The 22,564-nt window shown below is 39.9% G+C and overlaps 1 protein-coding gene across 4 annotated transcripts in view; it reads left to right on the top strand.

Annotated features, from left to right (window-relative positions):
• The window catches only part of rps6kc1 (ribosomal protein S6 kinase polypeptide 1), a 122,434-nt gene that overhangs the window by 50,720 nt on the left and 49,150 nt on the right, over nt 1-22,564 (top strand). For 2 of the 4 annotated variants that reach the window (XR_009708768.1, XM_061242325.1), the window contains exons 9-11: nt 662-757; nt 16,058-16,105; nt 16,760-16,892. Coding sequence is in view for 3 of the 4 variants with exons in the window: in XM_061242325.1 (XP_061098309.1) it covers nt 662-757; nt 16,058-16,105; nt 16,760-16,892 (277 nt within the window). In the remaining variant the exon portion in view is untranslated. The remainder of the gene's footprint in view (nt 1-661; nt 758-16,057; nt 16,106-16,759; nt 16,893-22,564) is intronic. The other 2 variants (XM_061242326.1, XM_061242327.1) reach the window with 2 other exon arrangements.

Below are 22,564 nucleotides of genomic sequence, written 5' to 3'. Positions count from 1 at the left end.
ACTAGTGTGCATGAAAAACCCAGGAGATCAGCAGTTTCTGAGATACTGAAACCACCCTGTCTGCCACCAACAATCGTTCCACGGTCAAAGTCTCTTTTTTCCCCATTCTGATGGTTGATGTGAACATTAACCGAAGCTCCTGACCTGTATCTACATGATTGTATGCATTGCACTGCTGCCACACATATGGCTGATGAGATAATCGCATGAATAAGTATGTGTAATAAAGTAAAAATGTTCCTAATAAAGTGCTCAGTGAGTGTATATGGCTGTTGTAGTTATTCAATTTGACCTGTAAATCTATTGTAAAGTTGAGCCACTGCGCTTCTTCCAAGAACCGCCCCTGGAGGAAGATGAAAGGGAGCGGTTGCCCACATCTAAGCCGAAGCTAACAACAAAGACAAAATGAACGGAAAAGGAGACAAAAAAATATGTAACTACAGAATAAAGGTGAACGCAGCACAAAAAGGGCTTGACCTTAACATCTCCCCCCTCTCGCGCGATTTAAACGGCGAAACCGCCACGTTCGTCTCTCAGCATATCTGTCTTTATTTATTTATTTATATATCTACCCGCTTCCTTCGGTGGCCTTTACACTGCATTGGGCACACGGCGTCCTTCAAGTAGCTGCTGATTGATGTCAATCTTTGATGTCCCCCAGCAGACCCAGGGCTCGCAGGGTTCAGGGCCCTCCCGGAGCCAGAGGGACCCCGCCGCGGAGCTGGAGGCCTTCAGGGTCCTCGGCGTGATCGACAAGGTAACTCTTGAGCGCCTCTTGGAGAGTTCAGTTGGCGGATCAGCCCCCCCCCCGCACGCCAGGCGGGCTGTCCTTTGAAGCGGCGGATCTTTGGGATATGAAACAAAAGGCAGGCCGATTGAAATGCGTCTGTCATCCGGGAGGGGGGACGGCTGGCTGGTAGTGGTAAGAGGTTGGGGCAGGGCGCCCTCGGGGGAGAAAAAAAAATAGAAGATAGGAAGTCTTTAATCTGAGCGCATCTTGTAAGGTCATGCAAAGTTTGTGGGCTGGGGGAAAAAGGTCAAGCCAAAGGTTGTGATGATTTATTTATCAATTTAGCCGTGTGAGTCTTCGGAAAGGGCAAATAAATTACTGCTCCTTGTGCCTGGTAATAGACACAAGCCAGATTCTTAGTTGAGTGAAAGTAATGATACTAAAAAAGCATTCTGAACAGATTGTCCCATTGATCACATACAGAAAAACATACATAAAAAAGCAATGGACATTATTTTTTTTTTTTAGAATGTTGAGAGTATTCTTCCTCATATAACAACACTGTTCAACCTTTATGCCTTTGATTTATGCTAAGGGCAGTGGCATTGTGTTAAAAACTTATGCTGAAAATAAATCTCAGATGTTTGTTTGGGGTAAAAAGATGTGAAAATACTTTTGTACTCATTCTGTACAGAATTCTCTGGAAGAAATGAAATGTGCTTCATTCTTGTGTTATGCGATTCACGGTGTCACAGAATTTTACAGCAAAGTCAGTTCAGTTTCCCTTATATTCTGAGAAATAGCCATGCTACTGTAGCAAGCGCTACAGTGCTGAAGCGCATTTGACACACAGGACTTTTTCGTATTTTGTATATTTGTGCTCAAACTATTATGTTGACGTGTGGTTATATGTTGTCACTGGTTTAAAAATGGCAATAATGTAGGTTGTTACTCATGTGTGTTTGTGGGCAGATATAAAACCAGATCTTGGTTTTATTTATATTTATATTTATAAGAACTGAGGCTTTATTTATCACTGCCTAGATTATGAGTGGGAGAGGTGTTCATGTCATGTATCTGAACTGTGAAGGCATCACAATGTAGTTCACATATGTTCATTTATCACATATGATATTTATAAATATCTCATATTCCTTTCAACCTTTGATGAAAGGTTTTAGAAACAAATAGGCAAATAGGGTTTCCAAAAAGTTTGGAACTTTTTATGCACTTTCTCATTTTCCAGTAAGTAGAAAAAGTTGAAAAAAAAACACCTGCCTGTAATGGTTTGATTGAAGGTTTTAAAAGGAAAATTATATCATCTGTTGACTTTCTCATGGAACACACCTGCCGGTTACCTTACAGTGAGACACTTTCCCATCAAAGCCGTCCCAACTAAATATTATTTCACCAGAGGTTGACTACAAAAACAATTTACCCACCAGATAAAGCCATTTGTATTTCATATAAACAAGCTGGCTCACTGCTGTCCCCCCACCCCCCCTGTTTTAAATCTAATGGGATATAAACAGTATGCTCATATGCCATGCTGCCACACCGGCTGCGGCAGGGGACACTGCTCTGGGCATTTTTTCCCGGCATCTCGGCAGGGCCCTCTCTGGCCGCAGCCTCCCTGACAGCGATGGTCTCGGAGCGACCCGGATGGCAGGGGTTGGTGGGGACCGTGGAGAGGGTCACCGGGTTTCCTTCTGGTGGCCGCCTGGTAGCTGCCCCCAGGCCTCGCCGCTTGCCGTCTGCTGGCTTTCTGCAGGACTCCTTCAGTCTGTTCACCCCACCGCTTTGATGCATATGTGCCGAAGATAGCTGCTGCCACTTTGGCTGGTGGGCAGATGGCCGACCTTCAGGCATCCACTGGCCGAAATGGCGCTAATTTCCAAACTCTCTTTTTTTTCTGCTTGAATGTTTCATTGAAAACTCAGTAGTGCAGAAGAAGGTCTTCTGCTTAGAGAGAGAGAGAGAGAGAGAGAAAGAGAGAGGGAGAGGGAGAGCTGTGAGTGGATGAAATTAACCAGTCTCCCTGTTTCTGTTCTCATTCGTGGGCTTCAGTCCAGAGGACTGAAGGACCAGGCTAATGCCCCATTGGACCTGTGGGGGAAGCAGGACACAGGCTGGCCTGCTGGTTTCTGATCAGAAGAAACCTGTTATGAGTAGATACAGTACAAGCAGAACGTCTATTGCTGCACTTTCAGATGCTGAAAGTGCTTGATATTCACAGACAGAAGAAATGCTTAATACATGCTAATATAGTCGTGGATAATGTGGTGATATCTGAAACATAATTTTTGTATTCTCCTGATGCTAATTTGCATGATAGTATGTAATAGATTGGCATGTCCATTGATTAATTATTGTATGAAGTATTGTGCAAAGAAATTTTTTCCCCCACTGGAAATCCTAGTTTCCAGTACAGTCCAGTACAGTGTAGATCCACAGCAAAGAGGTAATCTTGTCAAATGAAAAATGTTACAGCCTTTTTTGTGAATGCAGAACAACACTATCTGTATCAACATGTCATAGTCCAGATCATAGGGTGTGCAAGAAAATATATGATCCTAAGAATATTTTCTTTTTTCCCCCCAATTCCATATTTTCCCTTTGTGGATTCATTTCCCTGTGGAAAAAAACTCTTAGCACTTTGCAGAAATTCCATAGTGGAAAATGTACCAGTTTAAATATATTTGTCCTGGTGTATTGATTGATGTGATATTCTGTCTCATCCACAAGCTAGAAATGGATGCAATAAGTCCAGAAGTGTGTCTAAAATGTATTCCAGGTTGAACCAGCAAAAAGCGTGTCTCTATTCTGCTAAGGAGGATATTTGAAAACAATAACCTATTTATTCATACATTTAAAGTAAAACGATGACACCAAGAATGGTTTTATATTCAAAGCAATTAAAGGACAATAGTTATGGTGCACATCAATGATATTATTTATTTTCTGGTTTTTGTTTCAGGTTTTTAGTCTGTCATTCTTTTTTGTTTGTTTGGTTTGTTAGCATTGAAATGGTAACCTGCAATAGTTCATTGTTGAGATAAATGACAAATTTGTCATAGGCAAATGAAAACGCCCCATGGGACAGCCTTTTCAAGTTGTATCAAATTTATGTTATCTCCATAGGAATGCACAATTAACCTACCACCTTTATTCTTTAATTAGCATGCAATTCATCACATTCATAATGTCAGCAGGAGGCAGTTGTTTGGCCAATTTCTTCTCAGCCAAATATGCAGTAGTAATCGTGCTTTAGGAAGTCTTTGTTCACTGTTCAATGTTGCTGAGAGATAGATAAATCTGAGAAACCATCTTACCACATGGGTAAAAGATACTTGATACAGTACACACTGTTTACCTGAGGTTACAAGAATGGAATGAACCATTTAAACAAAATACTAACTTTCCTCTGTGTGTTTAATTAGTCTTGGTACAATTGGAGTCTGGCAGGCACCTTGCTTGCATGCTTTAAATGGCAACAAGGGATTTCCCATTAAGGTATTGATTGGCAGTGATTTAGTCATGTAATAGTGGATAAATAGTCCCCTGTGCTTTTCAGAAGTTGACTGACAAATAGTCTCTGAAGCAGCTACTCTACATCTTTTCAGTGAGTTTGATTTGTAGCTTGATCGATAACAATGGCGATGTGTTTGATTAATTTATGATATTATATACACTCAGTGATCACTTTATGAGGTAAAACTACACGTGCTTGGTAATGCAAATATTTTATCAGCCAATCTTGTAGCAGAAACAAAATGCATAAAAACATGCAGATGTTTTTCAGACCAAATGTCAGAATGGGGAAAGAAATGTGATTGTGGAATGATTGTTGGTGACAGACAGGGTGGATTGAGTATTGCGGAAACGGCTGATCTCTTGGGATTGTCATGCACAACAGAGATTGGTGCGAATAACAAAAAACATCCAGTGAGCAGCAGTTCTATGGGCAGAGGAGAAGGGCCAGACTGGTCGAAGCTGACAGGAATGTAATGATAACGCAAATAACCAAGCATTACAACAGTGGTATGCAGAAGAGCGTCTCTGAACACACAATGCGTCAATCCTCTAAATTGTTGTGCTTCAGCAGCAGAAGACTTAAGTCTGATATATACAAAATAAAGTGCTCAAAGTGAGTGTATATTTTCTTTGATTTGGCTCAGTAACCGCAAATTTCTGATTTGTAATCAAATAATTCACATGGATAAAGAGTTTCAGATTTTACTACAGTGTTTCGATGCAATTAATGTTTCAACATGTAGAAATTACAGCCCTTTGTATGCATTGGCCCCCCATTTCAGGGCGACCTTATGTCTTGCAACAGCATACTGATTTGTATGGGATGATGACCGAGGAGCCAGGCGTTATGCAGTTTGAACGCCGACATGGAGGTAGTTATCACGCTTATACAATGGCTTACCAATTTCCCTCCACTAAGGGCATTCAAACTGTATAATGCCCAGACCCGAGGTCATTATCCTGCTTATACAATGGCTTACGAACAAAAAATGGAATGATGTAGTATTATACTTATCAAAGAATTTATGCATGTTTTAAATCTGTAGCTGTGGTTCACTTATGGCTTATTGTATGCCGTATTGTATAACGTTTCTTAAGGTTCACAGAGAACTCTGTGTTTATTCGTTGACACACAAATTCAAACTACCGGCAAACTGAACGTAGCTTTCCACTATGCCATATATATAAAAACAAATAAAGCAATACAGCATTGGACAAATGTTGCACACGACATGACTAAGTAGCAATTTGAAAAAAATTAAGGCTATAATTACATACCAGTGTTCATAATCTATTAATTCCAACAATTTTCCAAATATTTATTTTTTTGATTGAGATTTAAGAGTGCAATCTCTATCCAACATTTTTTAAAAATCTTTTTAAATCTTATGTTCTATATATCTAATCTTGGCCAGAGCTTAGTTTACACCATGTTCTGCACAGTACAAGGGAAAGCGGCCGCTTCCAGAAGGTAGCTAACATCCGTTCAATGGTAATCTTTCTCCTGAGGAATGCGGTTTATGATTGTGGTTGCCTAGTGACTATCCCAGACAGTAAAATTCATGTGAATTGGACCAATAATTTTAGAGAAAATGACAAATAACTACACAACTTCACTGTTAGCTCATGATCTTTTGAACACCTAGCCTATTCGCAATGTTCAGAACAGCGCCTGAAGCACAACTAGCTAGCTAGGCAAATCTGTATTAAAAGTTTATCAGGTTAATCTTAACATTAATTAAAAACTGATACCGTCTCTGTAAAACGATGTGTGTACATGAAGAATTTTACAAGGAACACTTTTGGCAGAACCGTATAAGCCTGCCTGGTTAGTAGGCTTGCCTCTTGTTAGCAACAGCTTCCCCAACACACTCACTTGGGAGCACCATTACCTTCTCACTGTATACTGCTTGCATGTGTGACTCATACCAAGTTGTTATGAAAACAGAAGGAATTAGAATTTACACTCCAAAGCTGATCTGGAAGTTATTTCTCATTTATTCATCATGAAATTTGCACTTTTTCGAACATCGTCAGCTAACTTGGTGTCTGGAACATGGCAAGTTACATTACCTCCATTTTCCAGGACCATGTAGTTGAACTATTTCTAAAATCAAGTAGAATTGTTGCCTTAAAATAAAAATAGCCTGCCTAAAATAGACCGCACTTATTGTGTCGCCGCCACGACATTGTGTTACTGTATATCACGGAAATATATATAACACACATTTGCCAGTCTAGTCTGTCAGGCAGAAGCTATAGGGAAGAGGGATGAAAACATGAAGAATTATCATTTTAACCAATGGGATTTTTTTTTTAAATGACACGCAAACGACCAGCTTGCTTGGATGTAATCTACACGGCTTTAACTACTGCTGGAAATCTTTGAGCACCATGTCAATGTAAATGTACATTTTTAATTTGGCAATTAGGCTATTATCTGACTTACAATGTTGACATTTGAATGAAACAAATTAAGATATTTTTTGTAAGTAGGCTACTCCTGTTCATTTACAAAAACTGATGATTTGTCATATCCGTAGTAGAAACTTTACTTAAGTATTCCAGTAAATATCCCAAACCATTTACCACTCAGCAATAAATCTGTTTTTCTAGTCTCTTTTTTTAATCTGATTAGATAAACAAGTTTTAGCCTAGGTTCCCTGTCACTCAAGTTACCTAGTTTGCATTACGATTCAGTTTGGTTTTAGGTCAGATTGTTATCATGGATATTATCTAGCCAAGGACTGAATTATATTCAAAACAGGGGCTGAATTATAAACCTAGCTAATCATTCTTATGGATAAGCTACAGAACCAATGGTGCCCGTGTGAATAAAATAGGCTAGGTTACAAAACGCGTCTTTTACTTTGAAATGAGGGGAATGATTCCGTAGGCCATTAAAATAGCTATGATTAGGCCAGCTACTTTATACAGTCATTCATGGACATTGTGATAACAGCAAGGCACAATTTAACCATTTATATCCGGAAATACCAAAGGACACCAGGGTAGGTAGTACACTGATTTTTGCTTCACCGATCTTTTAGTAGTAGCTACCTTCAAATTTTTGTTTGTGATCCAGGAAATGTAGGCTGTAGTTTTATCCATTTTAAATTTGCGACTCAGTATTTCATTGCAAACTAAAGGGTAGCAACCTCATTTTTGTATTTTCACCTCGTTTTTTGTATTTCTTGTGGATTAAGGCATGGATAGCTTGGACCATGTGCGTCTGATCATCTCGATAAAAAACAGGTTGCTTATTCCAGGTTCGCTGTAACTCACGTTACCTAACATTCTGTTTGGTTTTAGGTCAAATTTTTGTTTACATTTGTTATCACAGATGGTCAGGCCAACCCCCAAATTATATTTAAACTGGTGTAAACTATAAACCTGGCTAATCTTTCTCAAAGATGAGCCACTGAACCAACTATGTCCGTGTGAATTAATTACGCGTCTTTTACTTTAAAATGACGGGTTGATTTCAGATTTTACAGGACTGCTGGCAACAGTAAATCAAACTATGAATAGCTGCTCTACAGTCATTCAAAGACAACAAGCTGACAGTGCTTGAAGCACTGAAGCATTGTTACTGAAAAGTTATGCTGTGTGAAAATGAAATACGTGGTATATTTAACTGTTTTTATTGTGTCCCTTAACAGACTTGTGGTGGTCAATTACCATCTGTCTCCGATGGATGACAAAAGGGATTTTTCATGCTTGTTACCAAATTTTTATTCTCTAGTGAAACAGGAAGTGACAGAACGATTAATTTAGTTTGACAAAATTGTAAATTCACTTTGTTTATTGTCTTTACAATAATTGTTAGGGGTGCCAATAATTTGGTCACCTGTGGTTTTTCAGACAAAAATTGGATTACTTGATAAAAACATTGAAACATGCAAGTAAATGTATTGAAATGAAAGTGTAGATTTCCCATATGTTAGAACAACTGATTATTACCTGTGTTGTTTATTACATATGCAGGCTTTTTTCTTCATTTTTATTAAGGGTGCCAATAATTCTGGAACCCACTCTAGATCACATTTCCTCCCCATTTTGATGTTTGGTCTGAACAACTTCTGAATCTCTTGACCTGCATGCTTTTATGCCTTGAGTTGTCACATGATTGGCTGATTCGATATTGATATTTGCACTAAAGAGCTGGTGTACATGTGTTCCTAATAAAGTGGTCAATGAGACACACACATATACAGTACATACACTCACACACACATACTGTACATAAACATGGGGGCGATGACATTGGGGGTGTGGCTGCTGCTCATTTTACCTCGAGCCTGGGGAGCAGGCCAATCATGGGGCCCATGTGTTCCCTCTCTGGACGGTGGCAGAAGAAATTGTGGCACCTGTCCCATTTTGCATGATTGAGAACATTTCCTGAGACGCTCCCAGGTACAGCCAAGCTGCTGCAAACTGAGTCCAGCATGGTGTCAAACCACTGGGCATGTGAGCAGAGTCGTGTGCAGTGTCAAACAAACTGCCGCTTTCTCCTTAAACTTCCTCCTTGCCGATGCGTGGCAGATAGTGAAAGGAGAATGTCAAACAGATGGAGGGCCCTCGCTGGCCTGATGTTTGCGTTTTAATTATATTAAGGCCAGACCCGCTTGGCTCCGCGATGAATGTTCATCTAGGGCCCAATTTATAATCATTTAGCCAGCACCTGTTTCAGAGAAGCTAGGGTCAGGGACCAGACGGGGGAAAAAACATGAAAAAAAAAAAAAAAAACACAAAAAACAAAGTCACATATGTTCTGTACTGCAGTGTCTCAACTCTAAATGTGTCAATGTGAGAATAATGCTTTAAGAGGTGTGCACAACAAATAATAATCTGTAAGTTTAGAGATGAGTATTTAATAATCAATTTGTTTTGTCTCTGAAGTGGTATGCATACATGATATGTGATATTAATGGTGGATGTGCTTGGAATAATGAGGAGTGCTTTCTGGTTTCATTTGGCGTTTTGCCTCTGCAGCAATAATGCCGCTGGCTGGGAAAAAATACTTGCAAGGTTCCGACAGTAAGGGGCAGCCGCGTTGCATCTCGAGATGACTCGCCACATACAGAGGCACAATTAGCTCTGGTTTGGAGATATAATTTGTATTTGGGTTTTTTTTTAGCTCTTTATAGCCTCTTGTGCAAGGCACAATTTAAGTAGTGCCTTTAATTAAGCCACGGTCTGTAACATCACTCTGATCTCAGATACAGGCGGCTAGGATGACCGGAAATATATTCTAAAATATTAGTTAGCTAGCTATCTTTTCACTTGCCATTGCTAACATTTGCTAGCTTATCATTGTTGTTTAACCCAAGTATTTATTTATATATATATTTTGTTAGCGTGATCTGCTTGCTAAAGTAGTCAAAGTAAAACGGCAAGAATGTCACCTAGCTGGCTTTGTCTGCATCTTATCAGCCATCACCGGAGATTACATCTTTCTCTTTTTCAGTTAAAAAGACAAATCAATAGGCCATGTTTAGAATTTTGTTGACAGCATGCAAGAAAAGAAAACTTTTTTTGGAATATTATTTAAACCTTTAATCTTTTCAATGTCTGTTAAATTCATTTTTGCGATCATATAGACTTTTTTCAGAGATTTCTTTTTCTGTAAAGCAGGAGAGCTACCCCAGACATTTGGTGTGAACTGTTATCTTGCATTTCCTGAAATTACTTTAACTTGGTTAATTCTTACATTAGTGTGGGGAACGTTTTTTGTAACACTGCTTATTAATATCCCTGTTGCTGGCTGCTAAATGCTAAATAAATCTAAAATTATCAAAGCTAACTTACACTTGCAGAGGGGACACATTATTATCAATATGAAAATGTGCTCATATGATCACATCTAATCTACTGAATGTAAGAGTTGGAATTGTGGAGCTTTAATTAAATGAGTAGGGTCTAGGGTAGCATCTTCGTAGGTTTGAATATTGTGACAGGTTGTGAGGCGAGGACCCCAGTGCATTAACCTTGCAGTGGGCCCAAAATTCTTACTAAGGGTTGGCCCATTTCCAGTCCCCCCCCCCCCCCCCCCCCGGTAGAGACAATTGGTGGAGCGTGCTGCCTCGTACACAGATTTGACTTTGGGTCAGTTCTAGCCTACAGTAGGTTCTTCTTGTGCTCGGAACTGCGTACTGTTGTATCACATTTTTAATTATTTCAGTTGCCGCAAGCACATGAAATTAGCATATTTCTATTAACATATTTGCATGCAAAATTGCAATGCAAATGATAGAAAATAGGTAAACATGAAAATCAGCTAACATTAGCTACTAAACTATTTTAGAATTTCCTAACTTAAACAACTACTAACTAGAATTTAATGAGGATGTCACTGGCAGCAGTGTGGCCAGTGACTTACTGTAAAAGGCAAACTTTTGAAATAGCCCATAAGATCTTTCTTGCAACAGTTGCTGCCAGTGCCAGCAGTGTTGTCTTTACTTGTTTTATTATGTTAGGAAGATACCTTTGCTAGTTTTGTTTGGCTAGGTAAGCTGTTTATTCATATATTTGTGTGGTGTGGTATAAAAATTAAAAAAAAGATCAAACATCTTTGTTGTCCTGTTAGCAATTGAAATTGTACTTACCGTTAGGGTCTTTCAGCGCACTTATCCCTTGTTATGGGTATGCATTTTGCACTCTCGGTAAGAGTGTCTGCCATTAATGTAAATGCAATGTAATGTAATGCCAGCATTCATTTTCATATCTTGAGCTATGATGTTATCGAGTTTAAATAAAGTATATAATAATAATAATAATAATAATAATAATATGAAGAAGATGGCAACATTAGACATTGTAGTCCTTGTAGTTCCCCTCCTCTGTCTTTCTGTTTGCTACTGAATCGTGGCCCGACACATTCCCATTTTGGCTATCAACACCTCTTGACGATTGTCTGGAGGTGGGGGTGTTCGAATTGCTTTTCTCATCCTACCTAAAAACTAGGCTGGTTAATTAGAATAAGACTCGGTTCTTGCAAACATTTTCATTAAAATGTTTGCAAGAGGCCTTCCTCAGAAGTTAATTAATTTGCTCGATGATTATATCATGAGAAAAGTCATGAGACTCATACAGTACAAAAGCTATTTGTGAAATGGCAAAGGCCTACGTTTTGGAATTTCTTTGCCGTCATTGATCATCACCGCATTGAACAGAGGATGAAATTATGGTACAAATAGACCTATGATAATTATCGGAGCCTACATCTGGCAACAATGACCTTTAATCTAGCAACCAATTTGGAATGCCGTTTATTTGTAGTTAATTGGGAGATTAGATGTTGTGGTTTCGAAAAATATACAGAAATTTGCCCCCTTAAAAATAAATACATATTTAAAACTTTGTGTATAAATAGGAACAAAACACAACCATGATTCAAATGGCTGTTTCCGTCTGGCAAGTATTCTGCATGTACTTCCCGAAACAGACTTTTCAGCTCAGTAATGATAATGCTAGCTCCTCATGATGAAAAAGGGCACTACTGCAAGTATTTCAGACTGCTGTGGATTAGAGTGCTCACATTTGCCACCTTGTGCGAATAACAAACATTACTGTGGAAAAAAACAAAAAATATATGCAAATTTGCTGCTACCTGGCAGATCCCCCGAGGGGGGAGAACCAACTGAAACATAAAACCACTGCATAAATATCTCAGAGTTTAGTGCTTGAGAACTATTTTGGTGCCTCCACCCTGGCGGCAGCCGTGGACTAAGGCATTATGTTTTTAGTTTGTCTATCCATCCGTTGTCCGTCCATCCGTTTCATTCTTGTGACCGCGATATCTCTGAAATCTTCAAACTTGGCAAAAATGTCCACTTGGACTAAAGGATGAACTGGTTATATTTTAGTGGTCAAGGTCACTGTGACATCACCTCCATCCCATTCTCATGAATGTGATATCTCAGGAACGCTTGGAGGGAATTTCATTACATCGGGCACAAACGTCCACTTGGACTCGAGGATGAACTGATTAGAATTTGGTGGTCAAGGTCAAGGTTTCTGTGACCTCACAAAAGACTCATTCATACGCTAATTATGACAACACAAATCACACAAATCTGATAGGATAGAATGTAAAGTGATGACAAAGTGATGACATTTTATATCCAAAAGGTTTTGCTTACCACTGTAAAAGAACGATCTTGGGTTATTTTGTTTGTTGATTGGTGATCTTTAGTTAATATTTTAGAGCTAGTATCAAACACTTTTTGTTTGAATATTCTTCAATTGTTGTTGGTTTGACAGGAAAAAATGATGCCAATCAAATAAATTCATACAATATTGTTTAAAAATAACAATAATCTAATATTTTTCTTGGTCATATCATTACACTACTCTACCTTTAACTAAATATTCAGGTTGTAATGAGAAAATATTTGATTCAACAAAGAAACGGCTTATGAATTATTTAATGATATGTCTAAAAATAATAAAAATACATTAAACTTTACTAGTTTAGAAGTTAGTTATTGCTGGGCAGACAGGGACGTAAACTGCAACTTGACAGAGGCATACAACCGTGCGGCAGTTATTTCACTCTGGTTCTCTTTTGCTTGGCTTTGGTCATAGGAATCTCAGCCTGTTGAATGATGAATGGCATTCTCATTCTTTTTTAACTAATAGGAAGCCTTCATTGTATTTATTACTGCTTTCTTCTGATTTCAGTGATGGATTTTTTGATGTGATATCTTGCAGACATGAAGATTGGTTAGCCTGACCCTCATCTGGAACAAACTGCTCTTAGAATTTTGTTGTTCCGAATTTCAGATCCAGTCAGACTGCAGTGCTCACTTTATGTCTTAACGGAAAAAAAGTGATGATCCTTCTCATTAGCTGCCAAAAGAGAACGCTTTATAAAATTGTATGTCTGTGTACCTGTAATTTGTAAGCCTGTTGTTATATGACCGTGATGTCATGAGATTGAAACAATTTTATTTTTAAAGTATTTATTTTATTTGTGCTTTATTTATCCAGGAAGAACACACTGAGATCCATGTATCTTGAACAACTTAGCAAAAAGGACTGCATAGACTAGTACGCCTACACAAGAATACAAAAGACAGTATTACAAATGATAAGACAAGTTAGACAATGGCATTTAAATAATCATGCAAATGTTCGGTTGTAATACGTGAACAAAAGTGCATGTATTACCAAAGGTTTTAGTAATCGGGTAAAAGTAATTGCTATAATTTGCCTTGCTTTTTCTGAGTGTTGAATGTAAAGAGGAGTCTCAGAAATAGTATTTGAAAGTAGGTTCTGGTCAGGTAATCGGCCTATGACAGTTTTTTAACAAATACGTCAAATTTCTTCACTGGGAACCACCAAGTCTTAAAACATCTGCTAATGACAGCTGTGGTCTCCAAGGTTCAATCATTTAAATCCTGAGCCCATAGTTACAGATGAGAGAATTTCGCTCAAGTAACTAATAATGGGTTGTTATGGAAACATGAATTTAATTTCTTAACTGCAGTTTTGATCCAGTGTAGTCTTTACCCACTGACATTCAATGTTTTATTTTTTTTAAATGAAAGCTTGCTGTTCTCATCTGACCTGCTATGGAACTGGGCTTAAGTGTTTCTTGGTGGTCTGCCACAGTGTACCAGCCAGTAGAAAGGTCAGGCTCTGCACATCTGTTGAAGAGAGGCTACTCTGCAGGGTCCTGGGGCAAGGGTGCCAGGGGAGGGGAGCATTCCTGTCCCTCCACTGCCCAAACTGACAGCCCAAGGAGGTGTAGAGTTGGTGGTCTGTCTCCCTTTCTGACCCCACCCTGCTGCTGGGCAGGTGGGTCACATGTAGCAGGTCCTCTGTTGTAAAACTAAGTTGGGGCTTCCTGCCACCAGGCCAGAACAGGCTTCTGCCAGTTCTCTTCTCAATAGTTTTTTTGTGCAGTGTCATCTGACACTCGTCAGGGTGTGGTAGATTTGTGAGATTTAGTTCAGTCTCCTGAGGGGCCTCCCTCCTTACTATGGGGGAGAGGGCAGCATATCAATGTGTGTGTGTGTGTGTGTGTGTGTGTGTGCAGATTCTTAATCACTGCTGAATAAGGATTATTTTTTTTAACCTCTAGAACACTATAATACCTTTAAAGGTATGCTATGCAGGATTTCTTTCCTTGCTTCGCTCCTGTGTTTACAATCAAAAATAGTTTCCTCCTCCTTTCTCAACCCCGCCTACACTCCCATGATGAACCTCACACAAATCCAACATCTAGATATTATGCTCTGGCTAGCAACGTCAGTAGCCTTGTAACGTCATATTGCAGACTGCTGGAATCCTGTCTCATTCAAAACAGGAAATGGATAGATCCATACTGTACCAGTCAGGCAGTCACAAGTATGCCAAAATGTTCATGTACATGACATATTCGATAGCAAAAACTCTATTCATTTGCGAGCACAGCACCCCTGGTTTTCAGTCTGCTCTAGCCGGCCTGGAAGTATCGCAACATTCTGTTATATAAGCATGCGTACTCACAAACGCATCAATTATTTGATGCTTTTATTTTTATGGATTTCTTTTAAATTATATTTAGCATAGCTTTCCCCTTTCAGCAGATCCAGGAAGTTGCCCGGAATACTTCCAGGTTGCAGCCTATCAGCCAACCACAGATATTGGTCTGCTGTACAGTACATACTCCAGTCGTATTCAAAAAAATGTTTTATGGTTTATATATAGATATATATTGGTGGAATTTGTATTGGTGGAATTACCTACTACCTAGCTAATGATAGGTAGCCAGCCAGCCGAGATGTGAAAAGTGGATTAGAATCTTATTCTCCAGCCTTAAGTTGTTAATTTGTAAAATATCAGACAAAATTCTCAGGCCATCATGGCCAACCAGCTGACATTGCCAAATGTAACTAAGTCGGCAGCTACCTAATAAGGCAGTACGAAGGCAGTCTGTGTAGTGGTTAAGGTACATGACGAAAGTCGGTGGTTCGATCCCTGGTGAATCAAGTGGTTCTGAAACCTGTAGCTAGTTACAAGTGACAAGTGGTGATGGTAATATGTTGGCTGTGATATAAGGCTGATAGTGAACTCACTTTGTGAAATTGGGTTTATCTCAAAAAGTCAACTAACTGAACTTGTTTGCCATGTATATATATTCTTTGTGATAAAAAAAAAAATGTATTCAACAAATGTTGTCTTTATTTAACAGAATATTTAACTGTTTTATTTTCTTAGCCTCGTACAGTATATAAAATGACCATAGGCTCTATGTTGCTAGCGATAATACAGAATATCATAATATAGTAGCTGCATCACTTGGTAGCTTCAGCTGACTACTTATCTGCCATCATGCAAAACTCTTTTTCCCCAAAATCAATTTTCTAGTTTTTTGGGGGCTTGTACAGCTTAGGAAACTGCAATACACATAGCATCTGCTGTTCTTCCCTGTTTACATCTGCCTGCTTCATGCAAATCTGTGATGCGTTTGGACATGCTATGAAGGTCAGCTTCAAGCAAGGTCAAAGTTCAAACGATTTGAGCTTTCAGGGTTGCAACTCGGCATAACATTTCAGTTGAACTCTACACCACCAATAGCCCCTCCATCGGAATTTAATCCTTTGATGCCATGTTCAGCATTTTGACGCTGATCGTGTGGAAGCAGTTTTACTGCACAGTTAATTGTAAGCCTCTTGGATTCTCAGAAAGTGTGGTTTTAGCCTTTTTTTTGGGAAATTTTGGAAAGGTTGCATAATTAAGAGTTCGAGTTTTTAGTGTCATGTACAGTTATGCCATTTACATTGAAATAACTTTGCTTTTCAGGTCATGCTGGTCTTGGATAAGAGAACACATGAGACATTCATTCTCAAAGTAAGTTATGAATCTTACTAGTAGATGAATTATTTTTAATTTAATTAAGTATATTATGTATACCCATACATATACTGGTTGAAATGCAATGAAATTGAAATTCTATATCAATTATATGGATGTATTGATAATATGAATAAAGTTAATCTAGGTTATCGAGTCCCGTTCATTGTACAGTACAGATTGTCGTTTATTTTTAAGCTTTTTCCTGTTGCAGTTTCCACAGCTCTTTTAACCATTAAAAAAAGAAACAGAGGCCATTTCTGACCTTGAGTCTTCCTCTCCTTAAAGTATGCACTTTTTTTTTCTCCCCCCTTTTTCAAACAAGGTCTTTGTGGCAGAAAGGTCGCTGGAAATAACAGCGAGTTGCCATCCTGATGACTTAGTTTGAGAAATTCTCTAATAAAAACATTGACCCATGTAATTGATTTTAATGGCAGCTCTGTGCCATCTTCCGCGTGCTGGATGCCGGCCAGATGCCATCAGCGCGCCCCCCGGGGGACCTGTGTGTGGGGGGGGGGTGTGCGGGCGCAGATGAGTGCCTCTCTCTGAAGTGGAGAGTAACAAGAATAGATTAGTTTGGTTGATAAACACAGAGCTCAGCGTGCTCCAAAGGCGACCGAGGGTACGACTGACCTTTTTGTTCTCTGTCAGGGGCTGAGGAAAAGCAGCGAGTGCAGCAGGAACAAAAAGACCATCGTCCCCCACTGTGTGCCCAACATGGTGCATCTGCACAAGTACATCGTCTCAGAGGACTCAATTTTCCTCCTGCTGCAGCACGCCGAAGGTACGCCCAACGTTTAAAGCCCTATTATTATTTCATTATTATTATTTTATTTTTTTTATTTCTTTATTTATTTTCCGGTTTGTTAACACCCGTTATTTTCGTCCCTTTGTCCAGGTTTGGTTTTAGCTGTAGGGGTTTCGGCTACACCTCCGTCGCCATGAAAGGGGGGGCAGCAGGGTAGCAGAGAAGGGAAAGGCCTGGTTTGAGGGAGGGAGTGGAGGGGGGTGGCTTTTATTTACTTGACTCTCTCCTGAGACTTTCAGAGTCTTAGCAGCTTTTAGCCAAAGGGAAGCACGCTCTGCCTGCTAACGCAAGCCGCACAGCCTTGTTTTAAGTGTTTCCCACTGTTTGTTTCCTTTGTTGACCGCGCAGCCTTCTGTGGCTCGTGGCAGGGTGAATGAGAGGCACTTAAGTCCACACTGAGCGAATGAAGGTAGCAGTCCGCGTGAGCTCCGCTAAGAGGAACACGGGCAGGACTACATACGTTTGCTAAATGCACAAATGGGAACCACAGGGATGTAGTTGTTCAGCATTTGAGAAAATAACTGTGAAACACCTTAAAAGAACACGAACGGTCATATACGTGCCAATTCCACTTTTGTATGTGCTGACATTATACTTAACAACTAGTGAAACCCTGCAATATCATCCTGTGATAATGCAAATTCGGATGTACTGTAACACAATCATGGCTTGGCTCCCGTTTCCCCACCTTTACATTTTGAACGTTGAAAGAAATTATGAAGACGATGTGTATTATCTGAGTAAAAGTTTCTATAAAGCACCCATTATCACTCCTTTAGTGATTGGTGCTAAAGTGCTATAAACCTTGTGCTGTTAACAAGGTTTTTGTATGGTTTTCATGTACACGTTTTGTTGGTAATAATCAGTCTATTTTGAATACTGGATGTGTATCAGTTATGTGGAATATAAGAATTGCATTGATTGTACTTTCAGTTTTTGAGTATTTTGAGTTTGGCCTTATAATGCAAAACTCATTTTTTTTTCACACAGTAACTGGAAGAACATTTTTTTTTTTTTTTTTTTTTTTTGGTTTTACTTTTTAGGTTTTGTTAGGTTAATTCTCTGAGGAAGGCTCTCAGCGTAAACGCTAGCCTGTGTTGGGAAGACCGTGTGGGGAATTTTGTGGTATTTAATGCTCTTTGGTTTTTCCTATGCACTTGTAGTTCCTTCATGAGAATACTATCACCGTTTCTTTTTTCATTCTTATTTCATCATTTCAGTTTGATTTGATTAGAATTTCATAAAAATGAAGCACATATTTCTCCTTGGGTTTTTCCCATAGTTGCCTGTGACATTACCCACACACACTGCGATCTCCACTATGTCTGTGGATGAGTGCTAACAATACTGTCCTCTGCACCGAAAGACTCAATGGCACACAGTTCACAAGTTAGTTTCACGCAGACTTAAGTCTGTGGAAGGCGATTCATCTGTGGCATAACACCGGCATCGGATTGACCAGCAGGCATTGCGTCCCATCCCAATGAAGCACTCCCATCAGTTGTATGTCACACAATGAGGCTAAGACCCGGATTCGATACCCAACTGTGGGAGTCCATCTAGTACCAAAACGGTACCTTAACATGATGAGCCATCCAGCCCGCTGTGGTCATATTAGCCTTCACCTAAATTAGAGAGTAATGACTGCATAAAACTAAGCAGGTTTCCCAAGACGATCATTTTCAGAGAAAGATAATCAAGTCGCAATTTTTATCCTTATTTATGACCTAAATGTAGTTTTTCATAATAAAATGTTTTATTTGCCGCAGCTGTGTCTTAGATCAAATTATGTTTAAATAGTATTATATAGCATATGAGTATAAGGATAGTTAAAACTCATGAATGACTGAAGACTCATATAGGTACGTATAGGTTTTAACTGAACTTGAGAGTATTTAATACGTTTCTCAAGCCTGATATATAAACATATGCGTACAGGAAGTGATGCGTAAAGAGATGCCTAGTGTTTATCTTACAAATGAACGCTCCTGTGTCATGTGGAAATTAGCGCCTGGACAAACTTTACAGTCCAACACCCACCCCACTGTTTATCTGATGAATGCTTTAGTGTGCCGCCGGAAAATCGGTGCGTGCGCCTGGCCCGCCGATCCCCCGGGAGCCTCGTTCCAGGCACTGGGAACTGGGCTGCGTTTCCCCACGCGCGGGAAAGCGGAGCGATGCCTCCGCTCACCGAGTGACCGCGTAATCGCTCTCGTTTAACGCATGGGCGGCGGGGACCCGTGACCGTTGTTTTTCGGCCCTTTTCCGCAAAGAGGTGTAGGCGTTCAGTGAGTTGTGCTCCATTCTCTTTATTCTGCTCCAGTCCTTTTCCCTCGCTGCCCTTGGGCCGGCCAGATGTTTGCGGGCTCGTGTCACAGGTCATTATTCCCTACAGTGGTTGACGACGCAGGTCGTTAGCGGGCAGTGGTGCGCAGGCCTCCATATTTTATGCTTCGCGAGAGGGTGCGTACATCAGCCGCCTAATTAGACGGCGGGTGTTTTGCCTGATAAGACTCCTCGTGAACGACACCTGCGCCGGGACTGTCTGGCTTCTTCCAGAAGACATCTTCAGAGCCTCCCTCTCATGTCAGGGCTGCAAAGTCAGTAAAGCTGTACAGGGCCAAGAGGACAAAGGTGTGAAGGAATAGTTTGGACACTGGGTACACTGACTAACACATTTTAACTGCCAGGGACTGCCATTGTGGCTTTCCCTTTAGATTTCTTTCTTCGAATTATTAGTAATGCTGAAACTCTCAGCTACAAATTGTGTATCTCAAAATGCACTGAAATTACAATTTTCATATTATATATGAATATAGAACATAATAATGCGGATATATAATGAGTAAAATGAAATCACTATGAGCATTTATGCCTTTGTTGATAAAGGTGTCAGAGACAATGCTGGATGAATGAATACACAGACACACACACATACGCACACATGTACACTCACTGAGCACTTTATTAGGAACACCTGCACACCTACTTATTCATGCGATTATCTAATCAGCCAATCGTGTGGCAGCAATGCATAAAATCATGCAGATATGGGTCAGGAGCTTCAGTTAATGTTTACATCAACCATCAGAAATGCACAACACGTCAAACCTTGAAGCGGATGGGCTACAACAGCGGAAGACAACCACGTTGGGTTCCACTTCTGTCAGGCTAAAACAGAAAGCTGAGGCTGCAGTGGGCACAGGCTCACCAAAACTGGACAGTTGAAGACTGGAAAAGCATAGCCTGGTCTGTTGAATCTCGATTTCTGATGGTAGGGTCAGAATTTGGCGCCATCATTATGAATCCATGGACCCAACCTGCCTTGGGTGAACAGTCCAAGCTGTTGGCGGTGGTGTAATGGTGTGGGGAATGTTTTCTTGCCACACTTTGGGCCTGTTAATACCAATCAATGATCGCTTGAATGCCACTTGAATGCCACTTGAATGAGTATTGTTGCTGACCATGTGCATCCTTAATCTGGTTTCATGAACATGACAATGAGTTAAATGTTCTTCAGTGCCCTTCCCAGTCACCGGTTCTGAACATTTGGGATTCAAAGGAATATTTTCAACATCTTGTGGAATCCATACCACAAAGAATTGAGGCTGTTTTGAGAGCAAAGAGAGGGCCCTGCCCAGTATTAGTAAAGAGCTTAGTGAGTGTATATATGCTGCATATATGGACAGTAATGTGTCTGAGCTCTGGAGTAAAGCTCCATGGAAGTTATTAAACAAACTAAGCTTTGTATCGACCTGGGTGACTTTCGGAATGCAGCATTTTCTAAATTACTCCGTTACCGTGCCGTCATTATCGAGGTAGTGCCGGGCCAATTCATTTCAAAGCACACCAGATGTGCTCCCGCAATTATTCAGGCTAGAACTGGTGCTCCGGCTCCTGGTCTTAGAAATAGAACTGTCTTCCATTTGTTTTCCTGGCTGACCTTTTCTCTCTCTCTTTAAACTGAGCATGCTCCTTAGATCCGCAAACTTCATACTGCTTCTGCCAGCTTCCTGTGTGAATGCTATATAATTTTTTCGTTTGAAATTTCTGTTTTCTCTCAGTTCTCCCCGTATGAATCCCCAGTCTTAAAAATGTATTGAAATGTGAGAGTGTAGTCATTTTGTAAAATGGTAGCACTGTATTTTACAGAATTATATTGTTCTGAATATTCAGAAATTCTACTTTAAATATTTGATTATGATTTTATGCATATACAGTGGGCTCCAGAATTATTGACACCCTTGGTTATTATGCACAAAAAAATAATGTTGTAAACTAAAAATAATTCCGTTATTGAAATACATTTTATTTTCCAACATGTAAAGTAGTGTGCTTTATTTATGATTCAATCGAATGAACCAAAGTTATGCATATTTAAAATAGAAAATATATTTCCCAAAAAAACAGGTGCCACATATATTGGACAGGTGTGTGCTTGCATCCTCTTCCTGACAAGTTACTATCTGTATCTAAATTTAACTTATTTTGAACTATTGATATTGATTATTATCTGTGTTGTTTAACATATGCAGCCTTTTTTCTTCATTTTCATTAAGGGTGCTAATAATTCCGTAGCCCAATTTATTTAGTCGGTATTTGTACAGGCGGGTATGGACAGGTGACAAATTAAGGGAAAACCCCAAATAAATGAGTGGAGAAACATTTCGAATTTAGATGCTTCCATACAGGTGTACTGCATGATGCAATTAAGCAATTAACATCCTATCATGCTCTGTGGCATGTATAAAAATGCTGAGCAGGCGCATTTGACCACAATTTTGAATGAAGATTGTACGATGAAAAGATCAGCTTGAAGTCTGTGAACCAGGTGCTCAGCAATTTTGTTTAGGACTTGTGAAAATATGGTACTCCTCTAAACTTGAGAATTTATGTTAAATCATTACATTACATTATTGGCATTTGGCAGACGCTCTTATCCAGAGTGACTTACAGTTGATTAGACTAAGCAGGAGACAGTCCTCCCCTGGAGCAATGCACAAGGGCTTGCTCAAGTGCCCAACGGCCGTGCGGATCTTGTTGTGGCTACACCGGGATTAGAACCACCGACCTTGCGTGTCCCAGTCATTTACCTTAACCACTACACTACAGGCCGCCCCATCATCAATGAAGACAATTCACTTCGGCCATATATACCCCCTATCATGCTTCACAGATAAGGGGGGTGCTTTGGACATTTTTGGCATTTCTCTTTGGCCTCTACACTTTGCTCTTGCCATCACTCTGAGACCAAGGAACCTTGCTCTCATCTACAAGATGTTTTCCAGAACTGCAAGCTCTTTTGGGTACCTCTTGGTGAACTGTAAACTTTTTGGTGCCAAGTTGTGATTTGCATCTTGCAGTATCACCTCTGTAGTTCTGTTCGCAATGTCTTTCGTAGACATATTTTGTAGACACTGATATTGTGTATCCACACCTGCCTCCTGAAGAGTGATTCTGATCTGTTGGACGGGTATTTGGGGGTATCCTTCATGATGGTGAGAATTCTTAGGTCATCAATCTTCCTTGGTCTGCCAGGGCCCTTGCAATGACAGAGCACACCACTGTCTTTCTTCTCTGGTCCTCATGTTGACAAATGCCAATAATAGACTCCAAAGCGGACTATGTGCTCTTATACCTGCACTAAG

This window comes from Conger conger, chromosome 5, assembly GCF_963514075.1.
Source record: "Conger conger chromosome 5, fConCon1.1, whole genome shotgun sequence".
Taxonomy (NCBI): Eukaryota; Metazoa; Chordata; class Actinopteri; order Anguilliformes; family Congridae; genus Conger; species Conger conger.
Note: the sequence above shows the minus strand (reverse complement) of the source record. Positions and strands in the feature narration are given on the sequence as shown.